This window comes from Haliotis rubra, unplaced genomic scaffold (assembly GCF_003918875.1).
Source record: "Haliotis rubra isolate DU_JTF1 unplaced genomic scaffold, ASM391887v1 Scf353, whole genome shotgun sequence".
Taxonomy (NCBI): Eukaryota; Metazoa; Mollusca; class Gastropoda; order Lepetellida; family Haliotidae; genus Haliotis; species Haliotis rubra.
This window is the reverse complement of record NW_025767028.1, coordinates 497,494-517,264: the sequence shown is the minus strand read 5'-3', so window position 1 is coordinate 517,264 and position 19,771 is coordinate 497,494. Positions and strand designations below refer to the sequence as shown.

Genomic DNA, 19,771 nt, shown 5'->3' with positions numbered 1-19,771 from the left:
TCTGTCCCCTCCTGCGTAAAAACCGAGGTCGGTACGTTGATGAGGATGTATTGGTCTGCCTAACCCTAAACAAAGGAGCTTTCGTGAAACCAGGTCTTGAAAGTGGAGCTCTTACAGTCAAAGATCTGGACCTGAATCCTGTCCGTGGCGTTGCAGCCTTCAAACCAGAAAACCGAATAATAGGTTTGGAAAACGAGTTAGAGCGGACTCTTACGTAGGGTTCTGCTGTTGTTATCTGCTGTCTGTTCGTATCATAGCCTTGAGGCCGGGTTTGAGCAGGTGTTTGGTTCGCTCCTGGTTCCTTGTTGACATAGTTACCGGGGACTCCTGGCGAGTGATGGATCCGGATGTTGAAGGATGGATTATCTCCCCTTTCTCATTGTGTTTAAGACGTGATGGAGAACTGGACAGACGTGACGAGGTAGAGGCTGACAGAGAAACAACGACATGTTTGATCTGGGTGTTTGGTTCTTCAACAGGCTTTTGATACCCCGATGCATAGTTCGGGTCAGCATTAGGTCTATTGTTTAAGGAGACAGACGTGTCTGTTTGACCAAGATTTGATTTTGACTTTTCAAGATACTGAGCCGGATCTACTATCTGCTTCAATGGGATGGTCCCAGGTATTTTGAGCCTGGCTGAACTGATTGGACTCGGTGTTGTCTGTTCTGGAACCCGTAAATCACTGGAGACAGACATGCCCGGGGGGAAAGTACCATCTGCAAGCTTGTCACCAGTAAATCTAGTAGCATCATTTTCAAGGATCGAGAATTCTGCTGGTGACAGAGATGCGACTACCTTTTTCCTTGGCCCTAACAACCTTGGTTCTTTACGCAAACTAGTCATCCCTCTTTCAAGCCCTGCCCCGATGTTTCTAGAACCTGGTACCACTGGATCTGTACTTGGTAGGACAGATATCCTTGTTTTAGGCGGTTCGGCATTGTTAGATTGACTTGAACCTCTTGACGGGTACAGTGGTTCTGGGCCTGTTTTGGCTGAATTAAAAAACGTCCCTGGACTGATAGGCCCTGAATTATCGGGATGACCATCTGGACTATTTGTTAGGTAGTGTGGTCTCTTTATATCCTGACCAAAGCTAGTCTTGGGTCGTAGTTCATGTTGAGCTCCTGAACTTGGGTAATTTGCGTCTTTCTTTACATAAGGTCTCTTTGTTATGTCCTGTTGGTAAGGGGGAGGGGTCGAACCATAGAATGTGTCTGCACCTACAGGTACGTCTATTCCTGCTCCATACTGTGTTTCCGATGGTGAACGACCTTCACCCCATCTCGGATCAGAACCATGTTTTCTATAAGGTTGTCCTGAAATGGATGATTCTGTTTTCTTAGGCTCAGAAACTAGACGTATTCTTACATGAGAATCAATTAATCTAGGTGCAGTAGTTGTTGGTTTTGGAGTAGTAGTTGTTGTTGTTGTGGGCGGTGGTGGCGGTTGCGGCCGTGGTGGTAGTGGTGGCGCTGGTCGATACACGTGGCTATTGTACTTCCGCCAAGGGGAGACAATCGGTGTTCTGGCTCCGTGCCGTTTATCCAGTGGCCCAGACCCTGGAAAATGGGCCTCTGATGAAATTAGTCATTACAAGGAGATGACAGTCATTCATTTGTCTGTAGTCGTTTACTTTAGGTTGACAATGTATTGCAAATTCTTGTTCTCATTCCATGTTGCGCTACCTCACAATTGATATCATATAATCCTTAAATGTGTTAGTGACTCCAGCCGTGCTGCAGTATGAAACACTAGATGTATGGCAATCCCAACGGATTTTAACGCTAACTTCTTACAATAATATTGACTCGCCATAAGGAATTCCAATAATTACTACAGGAAATAGTAGGGAACTGTAAAATAATGAAATGTTGTAGCGCACTGTGCGGTTAGATTGATAGTTATACTACAGTATCTTTTTTCTTGTTATAAAAACATTGGCATTAAGACTTTTAATTGGTATCTCGCATCAATTGACTCAATACATGCATTCATATAAACGTAATAAAACAATCTCCATTAATGGACTATCACAATCTCAGCCTCTCCCTTAAGAAAAATCTCAGCCCACACAAATAAAAAAACCACGCCCAGGATTTACATGTTTGTCTCGAAATTGAAGGTGTTTAAGTGGCTTTACGTCAGCATCGCTTGTCAAGCACATCTTGATTTGTTTACATGTAAAGAAAGTAAGTAGAAAGCCAATACTCACCAGCAAACCCTCGCCAGCCTCTGGGTCCCTGTGGACCCTCTCCGCCTGGAACAACAGGGAGTCAATCAGAGAAATGACAAATGAGATACAAACAGGGCACTTGCTAAAGTATGCGCATAATGTATGTGAAGATAAGTGCCTGGTCAACATTAACCTATACCTGGTCAACATTAACCTATACCTGGTCAACATTAACCTATACCTGGTCAACATTAACCTGTACCTGGTCAACATTAACCTATACCTGGTCAACATTAACCTATACCTGGTCAACATTAACCTATACCTGGTCAACATTAACCTTTACCTGGTCAACATTATCCTATACCTGGTCAACATTAACCTTTACCTGGTCAACATTAACCTATACCTGGTCAACATTATCCTATACCTGGTCAACATTAACCTATACCTGGTCAACATTATCCTATACCTGGTCAACATTATCCTATACCTAGTCAACATGAACCTATACGTGGTCAACATTATCCTATACCTGGTTAACATTAACCTATACCTGGTGAACATTAACCTATACCTGGTCTACATTAATCTATACCTGGTCAACATTAACCTATACTTGGTCAACATTATCCTATACCTAGTCAACATTAACCTATACGTGGTCAACATTAACCTATACCTGGTCAACATTAACCTGTACCTGGTCAACATTAACCTATACGTGGTCAACATTAACCTATACCTAGTCAACATTAACCTATACCTGGTTAACATTAACCTATACCTGGTCAACATTATCCTATACCTGGTCAACATTAACCTATACCTGGTCAACATTAACTGGTCAACATTATCCTATACCTAGTCAACATTATCCTATACCTGGTCAACATTAACCTATACCTGGTCAACATTAACCTATACCTGGTCAACATTAACCTATACCTGGTCAACATTATCCTATACCTGGTCAACATTATCCTATACCTGGTCAACATTAACCTATACCTGGTCAACATTAACTGGTCAACATTATCCTATACGTGGTCAACATTATCCTATACCTGGTCAACATTAACCTATACCTGGTCAACATTAACCTATACCTGGTCAACAGTAACCTATACCTGGTCAACATTAACCTATACCTGGTCAACATTAACCTATACCTGGTCAACATTAACCTAACCCTGGTCAACATTAACCTATACCTGGTCAACATTAACCTATACCTGGTCAACATTAACCTATACCTGGTCAACATTAACCTTTACCTGGTCAACATTATCCTATACCTGGTCAACATTAACCTTTACCTGGTCAACATTAACCTATACCTGGTCAACATTATCCTATACCTGGTCAACATTAACCTATACCTGGTCAACATTATCCTATACCTGGTCAACATTATCCTATACCTAGTCAACATGAACCTATACGTGGTCAACATTATCCTATACCTGGTTAACATTAACCTATACCTGGTGAACATTAACCTATACCTGGTCTACATTAATCTATACCTGGTCAACATTAACCTATACTTGGTCAACATTATCCTATACCTAGTCAACATTAACCTATACGTGGTCAACATTAACCTATACCTGGTCAACATTAACCTGTACCTGGTCAACATTAACCTATACGTGGTCAACATTAACCTATACCTAGTCAACATTAACCTATACCTGGTTAACATTAACCTATACCTGGTCAACATTATCCTATACCTGGTCAACATTAACCTATACCTGGTCAACATTAACTGGTCAACATTATCCTATACCTAGTCAACATTATCCTATACCTGGTCAACATTAACCTATACCTGGTCAACATTAACCTATACCTGGTCAACATTAACCTATACCTGGTCAACATTATCCTATACCTGGTCAACATTATCCTATACCTGGTCAGCATTAACCTATACCTGGTCAACATTAACTGGTCAACATTATCCTATGCGTGGTCAACATTATCCTATACCTGGTCAGCATTAACCTATACCTGGTCAACATTAACCTATACCTGGTCAACAGTAACCTATACCTGGTCAACATTAACCTATACCTGGTCAACATTAACCTATACCTGGTCAACATTAACCTAACCCTGGTCAACATTAACCTATACCTGGTCAACATTAACCTATACCTGGTCAACAGTAACCTATACCTCATCAACATTAACCTATACCTGGTCAACATTAACCTATACCTGGTCAACATTAACCTGTACCTGGTCAACATTAACCTATACGTGGTCAACATTAACCTATACCTGGTCAACATTAACCTATACCCGTGCTACGTCCGAATTACCCTATGATAGGTCCGCATTATCCTAATCTAGGTCCGCATTACTCTATGTTCGGTCCGCATTTTCCCATACTAGGTCCACATTATCCTATGCTAGGTCCGCATTATCCTATGCTAGGCCCGCATTATCCTATGCTAATTAAGCATTAGCCTTTACTGGGTAGGTATTAACCTATGCAATGTCCGGATTTATCTACGCTAGGTCCACATTATCCTATGCTAGGTCCACATTATCCTATGCTAGGTCCACATTATCCTGTGCTAGGTCCACATTATCCTATGCTAGGTCCGCATTAACTTATGGTAGATCCGCACTTACCCTATGCTAGGTCTGCATTAACCTATGCTAGGTCCGCATTAACTTATGGTAGATCCGCACTACCCTATGCTAGGTCTGCATTAACCTATACTAGTTTCGCATTAACTTATGCTAGGTCCGCATTATCCTATGTTTGGTCACGTGAAACTAACCCATCGTCATGGTAACCCCACAACCTGAGACTTTGCAAATAATATCAACCCCAGGATTGTCTGACCGAGAGATATTCACGGACCATTGTAATACTAACAGACAAGTAACAACACTTGTTGTGACAGTGGTGTAGATCGGGGTTGTGAGGTTGAACAGAGCGATGTAACTGTGTAATCATCTATGATGGCAGGGTCGTAGCTCACAACGTTTCAGTTGTGTACCAAAGGCACAATAAGTATTGTGTCACTGAAGCGGCGGTCACATTGTACGGACACGCACGAAGTTGACCGTAGTGGTGGGTGAACGTAGTGGACCGAGGTAGACCCATATTTGACCTTAGTTAAACGTAGTTAGACGTATTTAAGTGTAGATCAACGTAGTTATGACTGTACTTTGAACTTCAGCAAACCCATGATTTGGCCGTGGTTAGACCAAACAATGTTCAACATGTTCAAAATATTTCTACGATTAGCTTGAATGCCAAGACCCTACCGTTACCGCAGTTTGAACGTGGTTGACGCAAGTTCTCCCTTGTAGACCGTAATTGACCCTACTGCACCGTTGCGTTGACGTCGTGGTAACATGGCACTACGATCAAACTACGGTTTACTACGTTAATCACTACGGTCCAGTAGAACAACGTCCATGACGGTAAGATGTGACCGCGCCTTAAGTACATAAGGTTGTTTTTTTGGCGGTGTTACTCAGTGCTCCAAGAATAATACATTGTACCTGTACGGATCTGCGGCGTGCTGTATGTTCCGACGTGTGCTAGATTACGAGATTGTTCTAGAACGTACTACAGCCCTCCATTGACGTAGAGAACGTTATAGAAGTATCCGCAAACATTGTCCTGGGTATATAGGTGGAGCCAACTCTTGCTTGTCATCTCACATTACATCTCAAGATACACGAAGACCAGCATTTGTGTGACGATTATTATTACCCTGGATACTCAGCCTGTGCTGGTAGTTGACCACTGTTGGGGTGACTATTACTGCCAGTGTCTTATTCCTATACCTACTGTTTTTGTATCATACTGACTTGGAATGTGTAGTGCCAGTCTATTGTACTGGCTCTGTGATCCCTTTGCAGTGATTTGTATTAATTAAAAAACTTTGTAAATATTTGGAATACAATTGTAAACTATATTACATTGTTTTCTTGGTTGTTGGTTTCACACTGAGTTCACTGTACTGTAGTAACTTTAACTTGGGAATCAACACATTAAGGTTTTCCTCCATATGAATTATAGAACTTATTTCCTTGTGGAGTGAATAAAATAACGTTTAAATGTGTATTTTCTGCATAAAACAATGAACCTACCTGATAGTCCCTTTTCGCCCTGTAGACCAGCGGGCCCTAAACCTCCAGGGTTACCTGAAATACAGGGGTGTAATGAATCCAGGAACATATCCGACTTAAACAAACTTGATGAACGCCTTTCACCATGTCCTACCACAACAAGAAGACACTCAGTGACGTAACTGAAATATTCACACAACTATCTGTTACGCCCCTATAACACTGGACAGCTCCTCAAAGCAGCGTTAAATGACACGCGCGCGCGCGGGCGCATATTCCAAGTATAGTTTTATGCTGTAAGTTGCTTTGCGTAACGACCCTTGAAGATCTGGTTAGAATTGGTCTTCAGCAACCAATGCTTGTCGTAAGAGACGGGGCGGTGGGGTAGCCTAGTGGCTAAAGCGTTGGCTCGTAAAGGCGAATACCCGGGTTCGAATCCCCACATGGGTACATTGTGTGAAGCCCATTTCTGGTGTCCCCCGCCTTGATGTTGCTGGAATATTGCTAAAAGCGGCGTAAAACCAAACTCAGTCAGTCAGTCAGTTGTAAGAGACGCCCAAGGGGATCGGGTGGTCAGTCTCGCTGACTTGGTTGACACATGTAATCTGTTCCCACTTGCGCAGATCGATGCTCATGCTGTTGATCACCGGATTGTCTGGCCCAGACTCGATTATTTACAGACCGCCGCCATATAGCTGGAATATTGCTGAGTGCGACGTAAAACACCATACCAACAAACCAAGCTTTACGTAACACAAGTCGGAACATTACGTAACACAAGTCGGAGCATTACGTAACACAAGTCGGAGCATTACGTAACACAAGTCGGAGCATTACGTAACACAAGTCGGAGCATTACGTAAAACAAGTCGGAGCATTACGTAACACAAGTCGGAGCATTACGGCTTTGAGTAACAGCGACACAAAGATATCGAGAATATTCATAAACTAACATACCCGGAGGTCCGATGGGTCCAGGAGGTCCTGAAATAGGAACAAAGTCACATTGGAGTTGGACAGATGATACCTATTTGTTATTACTCTTCTAGGGGGAAAAAGAGTTAAAACCGTTGTTTATAATCAGATAAGAACAAACTTTAAGGATAAACAACTTCTTTATTCGGATGATGTGACGTTCCGATAAATCATCATCCGAATAAAGAAGTTGTTCATCCATAAAGTTTTTCCTTATCTGATTCACCAACTTCTAAACATACCACTCAAAGAAGATGTTTATAATATCGACAACTACTTGTACTGATAAAAAGAAAATTGATCTTAAAGGGAGACTGGGCTCAGCTTATTTGACAGTCCCAGCAATGTCGGTTCTTATCCCATAAACATCGCTATGCAGTTTGATCTGATACGCTGGAATACTGCTTCCACTCTCGTACTTGGAACTACGTGGAGAACTGAAGACAGGAAATACGCAACACACAATTCTTCCGTTAAGAACACCAGTTAAACGATTTCATCTTCTACTCCTGTCAGTCATCTTTGAATCTAACGATGACAGGAAGACGGACATACCGATAACAAGTATAATTCTAGTCCTCAGGAAAGATAATTGCCTGTATGTGACCTACGATATAACGCACGAATTCTGAGGGTCTCATTGAGTTTGAATTGTTTAAGGTACAACAGAAATCGATGTGTGTCTTACCTGCGAATCCTTGTGGGCCGGGCGGACCTAAATAAAACAAACAAATGAGATCGGTATAGATCTAGACACACCAACACACCAACACACGAGCAATACATGCAGGCAGGTAAACAATAAATCATGCGTCACTATATGATGTGTACCACGTAACACTTACGTATGTTGATAAATTTGATATTTTGACATAGTATTAAGAAAAGACAAGACCTTGAGTTGCTAAACTCTTCTCTTTACGATTTCTTAGCGTAAAGACAACAAGAGCAAGACAAGGGTTGGAAACCGAATCTAGCTGGTATTTACTTTATTACGAATGCTTGCAGCATATAAAATGTGATAATTTTCAAGTGTAATCTTATTCAACAAAACCATAACTTTGACACTAGAAACTTCTCCGTGTATGAGTGAGTGTATGTATGCTGTTACCTGCTTCCCCCTTCACGGACACCCCGGGAGGACCTGGAACACCAGAAACCAGAAACGGGCTTCACACACTGTAATATGCAGGGTCTTTGGCGTGACGATTATTCGCTCTAACCACTAGTCTACCCTATTTTACTATCGCATTTTTCCTATACCATCAATGTATTATCACAGAATTAGGATTACAAAATATGATAACTAAATGGAATTTGTGTTCATTTTAAATTTCTGTCGTACCTTGGTATCCATCATAACCTCTTGGTCCTTGAAGGCCCTCGGCTCCTGGAACACAAACACACACATAGAGGCACGTGCTATATCACCTGGGAGTACTCAAGCCGTCACGGTCCTAATGAAACTTACATTTCATTTTATGTACCCGATATTGTTGTACTCCTTCTTTTTTCTTTTTTTTAAAAACAGTTTTTATTTTCACCGTTGAGAGTCATTCTAAAGACTTGAGGCAGAATTCGTAGGACGGGCCGGAAATTTAAAAGACATGAGGAAAGTTTTCTAAACGATCTAGGTATATCAGACCAAAAACGCGAATAAACAGGTTGAGCTGGACAGACCAGGTTGTCTGGTAACATGTTATTATAGCCCAGTGGTGTGGGGATTGACAACATCAACTGCTGGTTTGTCTGCTCCAGGGATGATTATATACAGACAGCTGTGGTACTTCTGACAGTGCAGTTACACAAGACATGTACGAAAGACGTCAATCATACCTGGTTCTCCCTTCTGCCCCTTAAGTCCTGAAACATCAGTAAATATGGGTTGAATTGCTACATACCTGCCTGTCACACAGGAAGATCCCACTTACCCGACTAAAAGTCAATACTCAAAGTCAATATTAAAACTCAGTACCAATACCCAATACTAAAACTCAGTACTAAAAGTCAATACCAAAGCCTAATAGCAATTGCAAAGGGTGTCAGTCTCATTAGAAACATATCTTAGTGCTCCAAAGATCTGAAGCCATCAGATGACGTGATACCAGGGCAACGTGTCGCGAACATTGACCGGGAGATGAAATGACTTACAGTCAATAACTTATATTCAGAAAGCAGGTTGCTCGACATTTACCCACTCGTTTCAAGTTGGCGACGCCTGAAAGCTATTTTGACAAAGCTCTCAATCAAAAATCCTGAACAAAATCAACTTGTTGGACTTTTCTTTGATGACCCAGATTGTATGGCAGTAGCTCCCAAGTGACAATAACAGATCTGCCGTTTCATACGAAACGAAAGATGGATGATATCTAGACTTCGCAATCTGTAGAACAGCCCGTAACTGTCATTAGGAATGTCTCGTGTTTGCCGGACTTTCCCTTTTGCGATCGTGTAATACCCGAGGCGTCATGCTGTGTTCTGTAAAGCGGTGTCCTTACATTTACCAGCAGCGAGCACCTGCTTTAATGATCGGGGAACCGATGGAGCCAATGCTTGGTTTCTCAGAATCAGTCCCATGGGGTTCCACAGAGAGGTAAACTTCTGTGTTTGGACTTCTCCCCTCCACAAGGCGGACATGACGGAAATAATAACGAAAGCGGACTTAAACTCACTCATTTGAACATACAGAAAGCAATGTCCATACATCTGCATGTACAACTTTGATGTTTGTTTCCACCTGATCTTGACGCCAACATCAAAGGAATGGAACCATACACAACACAGGTAACTAAACATTCTCACCTGGCAGACCATCAGGACCAGGTAAACCTGGAACATATAAACTTTGGATGAAAAATCATTTTATTATTATAAAGGAGTTCATGTTATTATAATTGTTTTCACACTGCTCCAGCTGCAAGATGTAGACTTGTTTTCCCTACAGTGTGACAGTGTGAGGCAGTCACACTGTAAATGTTGCGCGTTATCATTGGCCCTAGTCTGACGTTTTGTACAAAAATAATATTAAATATTTTAAAGTGACATGCCCATACTCTATCTGTATTGTAACCATTTTCGTGTTTGTTGTTGGCTTGTGTGGATGTAGGCTTTGATCCGCCATTGATCTGGCTCGTCAGTGTCGAATACTGATAAAACACATTTCACTTTCATCATTCCTCTTACCGTCATATCCCTGCAGCCCCCGTTCGCCAGCTGGACCTATACGAGAAACAACAGAGGCAATCTCATGACGATCCTATTTAAGAAAGTACCATTGCTTACGTCAAAGATGACAATTTAGTAATGCGAGAGTTAACATGTAAAATGTTAAAAGATTTTAAGATAAAAAGCAAAGTTAATGACAATGTATAAAGTCAGTTAATGATGACGTCACAAAAACATGACGTCACAATCTTCATTCTTCCGCTGTCGAACACATGCTATTATTATGGTTCTTTTTCTTCTTCTTTGTCATTAAATGTATTTTGAGATGTTGTATGGAGTTGAACGGTGGCAGGATGAATGGTGGAAAAACGTTTGACTTTTGGTCCGAATCTGTTGACAAAAGACCGCCTCCGTGGTGTAGTGGTTAGAGTGTCCGCCCGGAGAGAGGAAGGTCGCGGGTTCGATCCCCGGCCGCGTCATACCAAAAAACGTTAACATATGGTACTTGTTGGTCCCTGGCTGGCGCTGGGCATTCATGGGTACAACAAGGACTGGTTGGTTCGGAGTCAGTATAATGTGTCTGAGTGAGATATTGCGGTATGGTATCTCAGTGAGCCAGCACTATAAAACCAGCTTTAGGCTAGGACAAGCAGCCGCACATACATACGCATGCACGTCGTCATATGAGCGAAATACTCTTAAGTGCGACGTTAAACCCCATTTCACTTCACCTCACCACCTGTTGACAACTTAATCTCGTTGGTTTCACTACAGTATCCTAGGTCTCCACTAACTTCTCCCGGTCTGTCCTCCGACATGAGGACAATACGCAGTGCAACATTGTTGCTCTTCAACACACTCACTCAAGTGTATGAACTTACCTGGCGGGCCTGGTTTCCCTGCAACAAAAACAATAACATCTTTCATTAGTATTTGTCTTTAATGGTATATTCATCGACGAAAGGCATCGGATTTTGGCAAATATAACGCCGACCCGAAAGGGTTGTCTGGAAGGGTAAAATTAGCACAACGTCATGCATGAAATAAACCATAAAGATCCAGGTGGGAATTGGTCTCCAGCAACACATACTTGTGTTATAGACAACTGAGGGCATCATTCTTTTATGGGTTTCACGTAACCACCCAATTCTGAACATGGGTCGGTCGGTCGGGAACAAAACAAAACAACTTAATAAAGGCAAAATTATCTGAATAATGTTCTTGATTCTCATTGTTTGTAAGTTTTATTACTATTTCCCGCATTCTTTGGACTTGTGGTAGCTGATTTAAAGATAAACCTTTTATACGACGAGGCGGTACGTTTTAGGTCCGAGGGGGTCGGCAATAAAATTAGAAGGGTCGGTCGGGCGATGAGAAACACAAAAAATAAACATGCTGCCCTAACGGGATCGAGTGGTCGGGCTCGCTGACATGGTTGATGCAGGTCATCCTATTCGTATCCCGTATAGAGGGGCGTATGGGGGCGCGGTGGGCGAGATGGCTAAGGCGCCAGGCTAGTGATCCAGCGAGGTTGAGGTGTCGGTTGAGGTGTCGGGTGAACATTGTGAACATGGACAAAGTACTGTGACTATGTGTCCCAGTCCACCCAGCTGTGAATTGGTACCCCGTAAGGATGGGAAAGCCACATTTACTCAGTGCGCCTTGTGGCTACAAGAGTTGTATACTCCCCAGGGAGTTGAGATTAATAATACGATGTGCCGTTGAGATTGATAAAACGATGTGCCGTTGAGATTGACAGTCAATGATCAAGGGAAAAAATACCAGCGCCTTGAGCATGCACTAGCTGCCTGGATATGTGCGCTATGTAAATATCCTATAATAATAATATCCCAGTTTCGTAGATCGATACTCATGGTATAAATCACTGGATTGTCTGGTCTAGACTGGATTATTTACACACTGCTGTCATATAGTTAGAAAATTGCGGAGGGTGTCATTAAACGCCAAACACAAGCAAACATAATTGAATCAAGTATTGATGATATTTGAAGATATATTTAAATGAAAATAGCGTCTACGTACCGTCCATTCCGTCGTAACCTACAGGGCCCTGGAGGCCATCTGCACCTGGCAGACCAGGCTCACCTGAAACAGTCACGTCGATACACATTGACCATCTGGTCGACATTTGCACATCACCTGTGCTGGGTTCATTATTTGTAGGTGGTTGTACGGAGTGGAATCCCTTACCATTGTCAGGATCCGCTGACATTTGACGTTAAGTGTGATAATGGCTTAACGGTATCAAATTTAGGTTTACGGAAATAGGCGTCAGATAGCCTAGTGGTTGCAGTTTCTCTCATCACGCTGAAGGCCAGTTGACCATTTAACTTTGTTTCAGGCTGTTTGGATATCTTCGGACCTGATCAGAAGATTATTACAGTAACTGGTAAGGGTCGTCACACAAACTGGACTCTTTAGATTGTTGATTTCAGATGTAGCAGGTTTTGCATGTTTGTTTTGGGAAGATACCAATCCTCGAACAAACACCCACGGTACTGCATCTAAACTAACATCAAATCTCTTAAATGAACATACGTCACAGAAAAACGCAGTTGTTAATGGTTTTATGGTTTATATGCCAGACTATGCTGGATAAGATTTAATTACATGCACTTGTAAATATGTACAAAATGATAGCGTTCATCAGAAATGATGACAATAGAATAATTGAATGTTTCTATTTATTGTATGATACATATTGGTGATATCACGTGTCACTTTAGGAATAGAATTTGATGCAGCCGATTGTCTGAAATTCTTTCTCATGAAAATTAGAAACATTTATGCTGCCCTCAGCCTATTTGTTTGTAAATTTGAATTTATTAACTCTTAAATATACACGTGCATTGCTCCCCCTGCTCTACATACCCTTTAAGCCAGGTAATCCACTCGGCCCTTGGGGACCTGGACCAATAAATACAACACATCAACAACATGGCTCACTCAGGAAGGTAGTACTTCATAATTTCGTCAGTTCAATGATTTTCTACACAAATGGATAATTTACAGATATATCTATTGAACATCCTACAAACCAAACGAATAGAAACACTCAACGTCACCGGACATACCTTGAGGTCCCTGGGGGCCAGCCAGACCGTCGAATCCGGGCAGTCCAGTGTCACCTAGCAACAGAGAACATATCACGTGACATCCAACAAATGATGGTTCTCCGGTGGATCACTGTGTTAGATGCCCGATGTCTTGATGGAGTTATATCGATGGAATGGATTCATGATACAACACATGACACAATATACAGTAAGCAGAAAATTGTGAAAAATGAAGTATTTTCATGTTACGTTATTTCAAGGTAACACAAATGTATGACACGATCCAAATCCAGATTTCACTATAACTTAACCAGTTCCATCGATAAATATAACATGCAGCACTATGACGTCATCCACTGACCTCGGTGAAAACATGGCTCGGTGTACCCTCCGTCTTAATGCATGTTCCATACCTCTTAGTACTTCCTTTATTTGTTTCGAATATTTGAATGGGACGTGTTTTATACTTTCCTGTCGGTTGGCCTACCTTTGTCTCCCTTAGGGCCTCCTGCCGGGCCTTGAGGGCCTGGAACACGTCACAATAGGTCCATGACGTCACTTGATTGTACAGACCGACAAAGTATACTCATTGTTTTATCACTAGCCAATAATACATATATTACAATGTAGTATGCTTAGTATAATATCAGGTGTTTGTGTAGAAAAGATAGAACAATCAGACAGATGATGTTGATCTGATAAGATGTCTGGCAAGATATGTTTATGAGGCTCTAGAACAAAGGAAAAAACGTCTTGTTATAACACTATGATGTCTGCCGTTAGTTGCTGTGCCATGGGCAGATGGACTTCGTCTTTACTGAAATTTACGACGCCGAAGAATTCACGATGTTTGAATAAACATGACATTTGCAGCTACAAAGGAGAGATTCTCTTGCCCTGACACGCCTAGTGTGGGGGGACATGATTAGCCCTACCTGGGAGGCCTTGTGATCCCTGGGGACCCTGGAGACCGGGCAGTCCTGGGGGTGGAAACATGTGGGGTGTACAAACAGTCACAGCATCAACTTACACAGGTATACCTCTGTACGATTCGTACTATAACATAAGAATGCGTCTCCGAATCACTACAAACTTGTACTGACACCAGGTGTTCGCCCCAAACCGAGGCACCCGTCATAAACACATGCAAAGGCAAGACAACTGTTATGCGAAAACATAGAGTACAAGTCAAAACAGGGATGTCATTAAGCATAATATCGGTCACAGGTGCGCCAAATGTCCTGAAGAACGTCTCCAGGGTCGTTAGCGTGGCAGTGAACCTAACCCAACACGTACAGGGCGTTTGATACACACACTTGGATACATGTGTCGTGACACAGATCATGTTGAGGCATACAGCAGTTTATTATCCATATGGTGAAATATAATCAGTGTCATGTATATCATATGTGCACATATCACCTTAGCCTAGCAAACATTGTTTCTGTATTTCGTCGTCTGTGACGTCATTAAACAATTGAACGTGTTTTACTGCACAAATGTACATGAAGAAAAAGGATAATAAAGAAATTATTACACACGCGCAAGTGTGTCATACGACTTATACGAAATTCGTGCAAAACTATGAATAAATTTTCACACTAGTTTCGTATATGACACACTTGCTCGTGTAATAATCTCTATATAACATTAAACACGGTGTGACCTTGACAAACGGATTGACATGTGTCATATATTTATTCCATGACTGACTAATCGTGTAACAGTACATTACACATCCTCTTCATAATATTTTGTCACACGATTTCCTCATTGTACCAACAGCTTCCTTATTTTATAAACTGGAGTGAGCTCGGGCCCTGACCTTGTTCTCCTGGGGGTCCACCCGCTGGACCCGGTAAACCTGGAAACATAATCAGTTTGCAGCATCAACATCAACGGCTTTGTTGCTCCATAACATACGTGGAGCAGCGAATATGTGACAGCAGCGTTTTACTTAATAGAATCGCATTTGGTTCTGTAACGCTCAACATTCGATAGGGATCACATCATTGCGTGCTACACAGACTACGTGCAGTATGTACATGGTTACTGTGTGAATTATCTCAGGGTGTCACAGATGAGTAGTATGTGTCGTGTGGGTGCAGGATGGGGGTGACTAGCCACTTACCTCTAGGCCCGGGGGGTCCGTTCAGACCCTGCTGTCCGCGCCAGCCTGGAATACAACATGTATAACATATATAGATATTTGATATTATACACATAGTTTCTATATAGCCTCTAGCCAACACAGTTCTTATTTACAATTGGTAAATCCTACTTTATATAAGACACTGAAACCTGAAACGGTAAAACTCACCTTAGCATATAACTCTCCTTAGCATATAACTCTCCTCGGCATATAACGCTCCTCAGCATATAACTCGCCTCAGCCGCATATAACTATCATCAGCAGCATATAACTCTCCTTAGCATGTAACCAGACAACCAGGTGATTGATATAATGAACATCGGTCAACGCCACCTGGATCTGATGACATGCGTCAACCAACTGAGGCACTATGATTTTCCTACCCCATGTAACGCCCCTTACGACAAACATGGGATGTTGAACACCAATCTAACCTGTATGTTTTCAGGGTATCCTGGTAAAACACCCCCTTTTTATATCTGCCTACTGTTGATCACTAGATTGTCTGGTCCTGTCTCGATTATTTACAAACCGACGCCGTAGAGCTGGAATATTCTGAGTGCGGCGCAAAACTAAACTCACTCACTCACTGCCTACCTCTCCATCCTCTCTGTCCGGGGGCACCCTCGGCTCCTGGCGGCCCTGCTGGTCCTGGGAGGGATAGATACACACCTCATTATCTCCCACACTCTATACATAGTTTGAAGGTCCGAGAACACACAAATAGGTGACTGCATCAGGCGGATATGGAAGTCAGCCATTTGGCTTATGGGACGCTTGTATCATAATTCAAACGAGCGTGTCTAATTTCTGTAAGTCGACAACGTATCTATTATATATATAATTCCGAATACATGACATAATTTCGATGATATATGTGTTTATCTTCTGTAGTGCCTAAGGCTCTAATCGATGCAGCATCGATTCTTACATCGTTATTTAAGATGGAGGTCAAGGTCGCTCGGGGTTCACTTGACGCAACCTTCGGAGGGGGGGGGATCTGATGTTAATGAATGAGTGAGTGAGTTTAGTTGTACGCCGCACTCAGCAATATTCCAGCTATATGACGGCGGTCTGTATATAATCGAATCTGGACCAGACAATCCAGTGATCAACAGCATGAGCATCGATCTACGCAACTGGGATACAATGTCTTGTGTCAACCAAGTCAGCGAGCCTGACCACCCGATCCCGTTAGTCGAATCTTACGACAAGCATGGGCTTCTGAAGATCAATTCTAACCCGGATCTGCTCGGGTCTGGTGTTAATGATATCGTGTGACATACAAATGACTGAGTGAAAGCGTTGAACACTATTGCAGTTACGTTAGGTCCTATCCTCTTGATTAAAGAAATCTCGACATGACACAGGATTTATACCTCTATTAAGACCCTCGAGGGATGCTGAGACAACGGCGGGGCACGATTACATCGGATCAGACATTTTGACCATACGATCCTCAGTAGTCAAGCCTTACGACAAGCATAATACACTCTAGACGTGATCTCCTTGAATCCACAGGGCAGCCACGTGTTCAGGGTGTGACTGAGCGTGTTTGGTTTACGCCGCTTCAAGCGGATCTCTAGCCAGAGTGGGCTGCATGCAGATTCAAAAGCTCTGCTGCAGCGTGAGCAGGGAGCGCTTTAACCACAGGGCTACTCCTAGGTACACGATGACACAACAACGTCGTCTACATCACAACAACGTCGTCTACATCACAACAACGTCGTCTACATGACAGCAACGTCGTCTACATGACAGCAACTTCGTCTACATTACCTGCTGGTCCTGCCGGTCCGGCGACGCCGGGTTCACCTGCAACATGGCGTGATCTATGAGGATTGGATGACGTGTCCTACCTATTTTAAATCTCTTTTCATTGACATATTCATTGGAGTGTGAGGAATGCTATACGTGAGCAAGACCATAGGTACTGTATCGTTTGGGGAGGCAATGGCATTCATTGGGAGGCAGTCATGTCATCTAAATTAGACTTGTGCTAGATTTAGACAGGAATATCTCGAATATGCTACAAGGAACAAAAGAGTTCATTTACGGACTGATTTCCGATTAAGTTTTAACTTGAGAACCAACACGTAACCCAATGTAGAGTGATATTGTTTTACTAGTGCAGCACGTTTCATGTTTTGTCTAGGGAGGCTGAATGCCCTGTTACCACAATGCCTTGTACTGGATCCAACCTACCCTTGAAGCCATCATAGCCAGCAGGTCCAGGTGGACCCGGGGGTCCAGGTAGACCTAGAAAGGAAAATCACGATTGGTGAGAACACGTAATTAGTAACAACGAAAAACTAGGTTTTTAAACAACTAATTGAAATTTAAATTGACACACCCAAAACGGCACGTGTACAAGTCATGGGATCATGCGGTAGAAACAAAAGAGCCGGCACGTTAGGTCACAAAGTAAAAACAAAAACAACAGCATTGTGGTTGATGAGTGGTTTGATGGGTTCCATTAACAACCATTTGATTGTGACATCAAGGTAACTGACATTGTCACTATATTCTACACGAGTGTGAGTGAGCGCGTTGATACACATTGTTTTCAGCCATTATGAGATCAATGATTTTCAAAGCATTGTTATTGGAGGTATATTTCCTGGGAGAGATAGGCTGATATCTCCTGTGGTCGCCATGTCTTGGACGGGTCCATTGCTTACCCTGGCCTCCCTTGAGAGCAGCACTTTGGGATGCGCTGCCTGAAACAGACAGTAACGAGATGAAACATACATGGAATAAGCCGTGGAGACTTGTTTGATTGTGTGTCACCACGACGGCGTGTATACTCGCCAACAGTCACCACAGGCGTCGTGATTCCTCACAGATCACAGTCATTTTCTAACTGACAATTTTTTGTCACGTAAATTGCTTAAATTGTTTTTTACAGTCTTGCATGTCATCAACATGTACGTGGTTACACTGTATCAAGTAGACGATACCTTCGTGTCGGGCTTCAGATTAAGTGACGCGATTGGTTGTGAAGAATTACCCTCAACGAACTATAAACAAACATTTGTTTGCAATATGAACACTAAAATAAGTTAGTATTATATGGAATATAGTTGAGTAAGTGATGCATCAGATTTCATGATTTAACCGGAACGCAGTTCAAATTCAAATCGACGACAATATTGGATTATGGTTCGTCTAAGGGAGGCAACTCTACACGGGAAATTTGCAAGTTTACATTTAACACGTTATTAACATTGACCCAGTTAGGGGAAGAGTGATGGGCGTGTCATTGGCGTGGCTATTCTGGTCCCGCCCCCAGCGAAGCCTGCCTGACCTACCTGGTTCGCCTTTTGGTCCGGCTGGGCCGGCATCACCTGTTCAAAAAAGCAAAAAATAGCATGATTTCCGGATATATACAGAGGTGCAAAAGAATCCAGACACAGTCTGTTTTAATGCAATTGACATCGCCAGAATTGTCGGAAAATTTAATATTGCCTATTTAATATGGAGTCCTAGAAGGAACATTGTCGCGTTGTCGCACTTTGAATAATATTTTGTTATATTTATTGAAAAGTAAATATTCAATAAAAGGGACAGAATTAGAGCATAGATATGTGCTAAATATTTTACCTGAATCATGGAAAAATACAATAACAAATCACAGGTATATACATAACTATGACTTGAATCTAAATTCTTATCAAAAGAATTTTATGAAATCATTACAAGGATCAAGACTATTTTATGATATATTGCTATTTAACAATAATAACCCTCATATGTGTCATAAATGGGAGAAAGTGTTTGATGATACCGATTTTGATTTGGCCAATGACTTTTATGTCTTACAGACAAGACATTAATCATGTAAAACTCTTAGATTTTCAATTTAAATTCTTACATGGTATTATCTATACCAAAAAGCAACTGTTAAAAATGAAGCTTATCCAAAGAGCCTTATGCAGCTTTTGTAAAGATGAGGATGAAAACTTGTGCCATGTTTACTGGGAATGTTGTGAAGCTAAGAAGTTTTGGAATGATCTTCAAATTTGGATTAACACCCATTTCATACAAAAAGTTAATTTGACTACATTTTTGGTGTATTTTGGTTCCTTAAGTAAAATCCCATTACTTAATCACATAATC

At 41.9% G+C, this 19,771-nt stretch overlaps 1 protein-coding gene across 4 annotated transcripts in view; it reads right to left on the bottom strand.

The window, feature by feature from the left end:
* The window catches only part of LOC124285131 (collagen alpha-1(I) chain-like), a 68,344-nt gene that overhangs the window by 10,336 nt on the left and 38,237 nt on the right, over nt 1-19,771 (bottom strand). For 3 of the 4 annotated variants that reach the window (XM_046721286.1, XM_046721285.1, XM_046721287.1), the window contains 22 exons: nt 18,964-18,999; nt 18,334-18,372; nt 17,858-17,911; nt 17,432-17,467; nt 16,250-16,303; nt 15,632-15,676; nt 15,326-15,364; nt 14,436-14,480; nt 13,988-14,026; nt 13,519-13,572; nt 13,316-13,351; nt 12,467-12,529; nt 11,305-11,322; nt 10,442-10,477; nt 10,061-10,087; nt 9,095-9,121; nt 8,604-8,648; nt 8,370-8,402; nt 7,947-7,973; nt 7,241-7,267; nt 6,305-6,358; nt 2,216-2,260 (listed from right to left, as the gene is read on the bottom strand). In XM_046721286.1, coding sequence (XP_046577242.1) covers nt 2,216-2,260; nt 6,305-6,358; nt 7,241-7,267; nt 7,947-7,973; nt 8,370-8,402; nt 8,604-8,648; nt 9,095-9,121; nt 10,061-10,087; nt 10,442-10,477; nt 11,305-11,322; nt 12,467-12,529; nt 13,316-13,351; nt 13,519-13,572; nt 13,988-14,026; nt 14,436-14,480; nt 15,326-15,364; nt 15,632-15,676; nt 16,250-16,303; nt 17,432-17,467; nt 17,858-17,911; nt 18,334-18,372; nt 18,964-18,999 — 879 coding nt within the window. Of the gene's footprint in view, nt 1-231; nt 1,563-2,215; nt 2,261-6,304; nt 6,359-7,240; nt 7,268-7,946; nt 7,974-8,369; nt 8,403-8,603; nt 8,649-9,094; nt 9,122-10,060; nt 10,088-10,441; nt 10,478-11,304; nt 11,323-12,466; nt 12,530-13,315; nt 13,352-13,518; nt 13,573-13,987; nt 14,027-14,435; nt 14,481-15,325; nt 15,365-15,631; nt 15,677-16,249; nt 16,304-17,431; nt 17,468-17,857; nt 17,912-18,333; nt 18,373-18,963; nt 19,000-19,771 lie in introns of those variants that run through there. The other variant, XM_046721288.1, reaches the window with a different exon arrangement.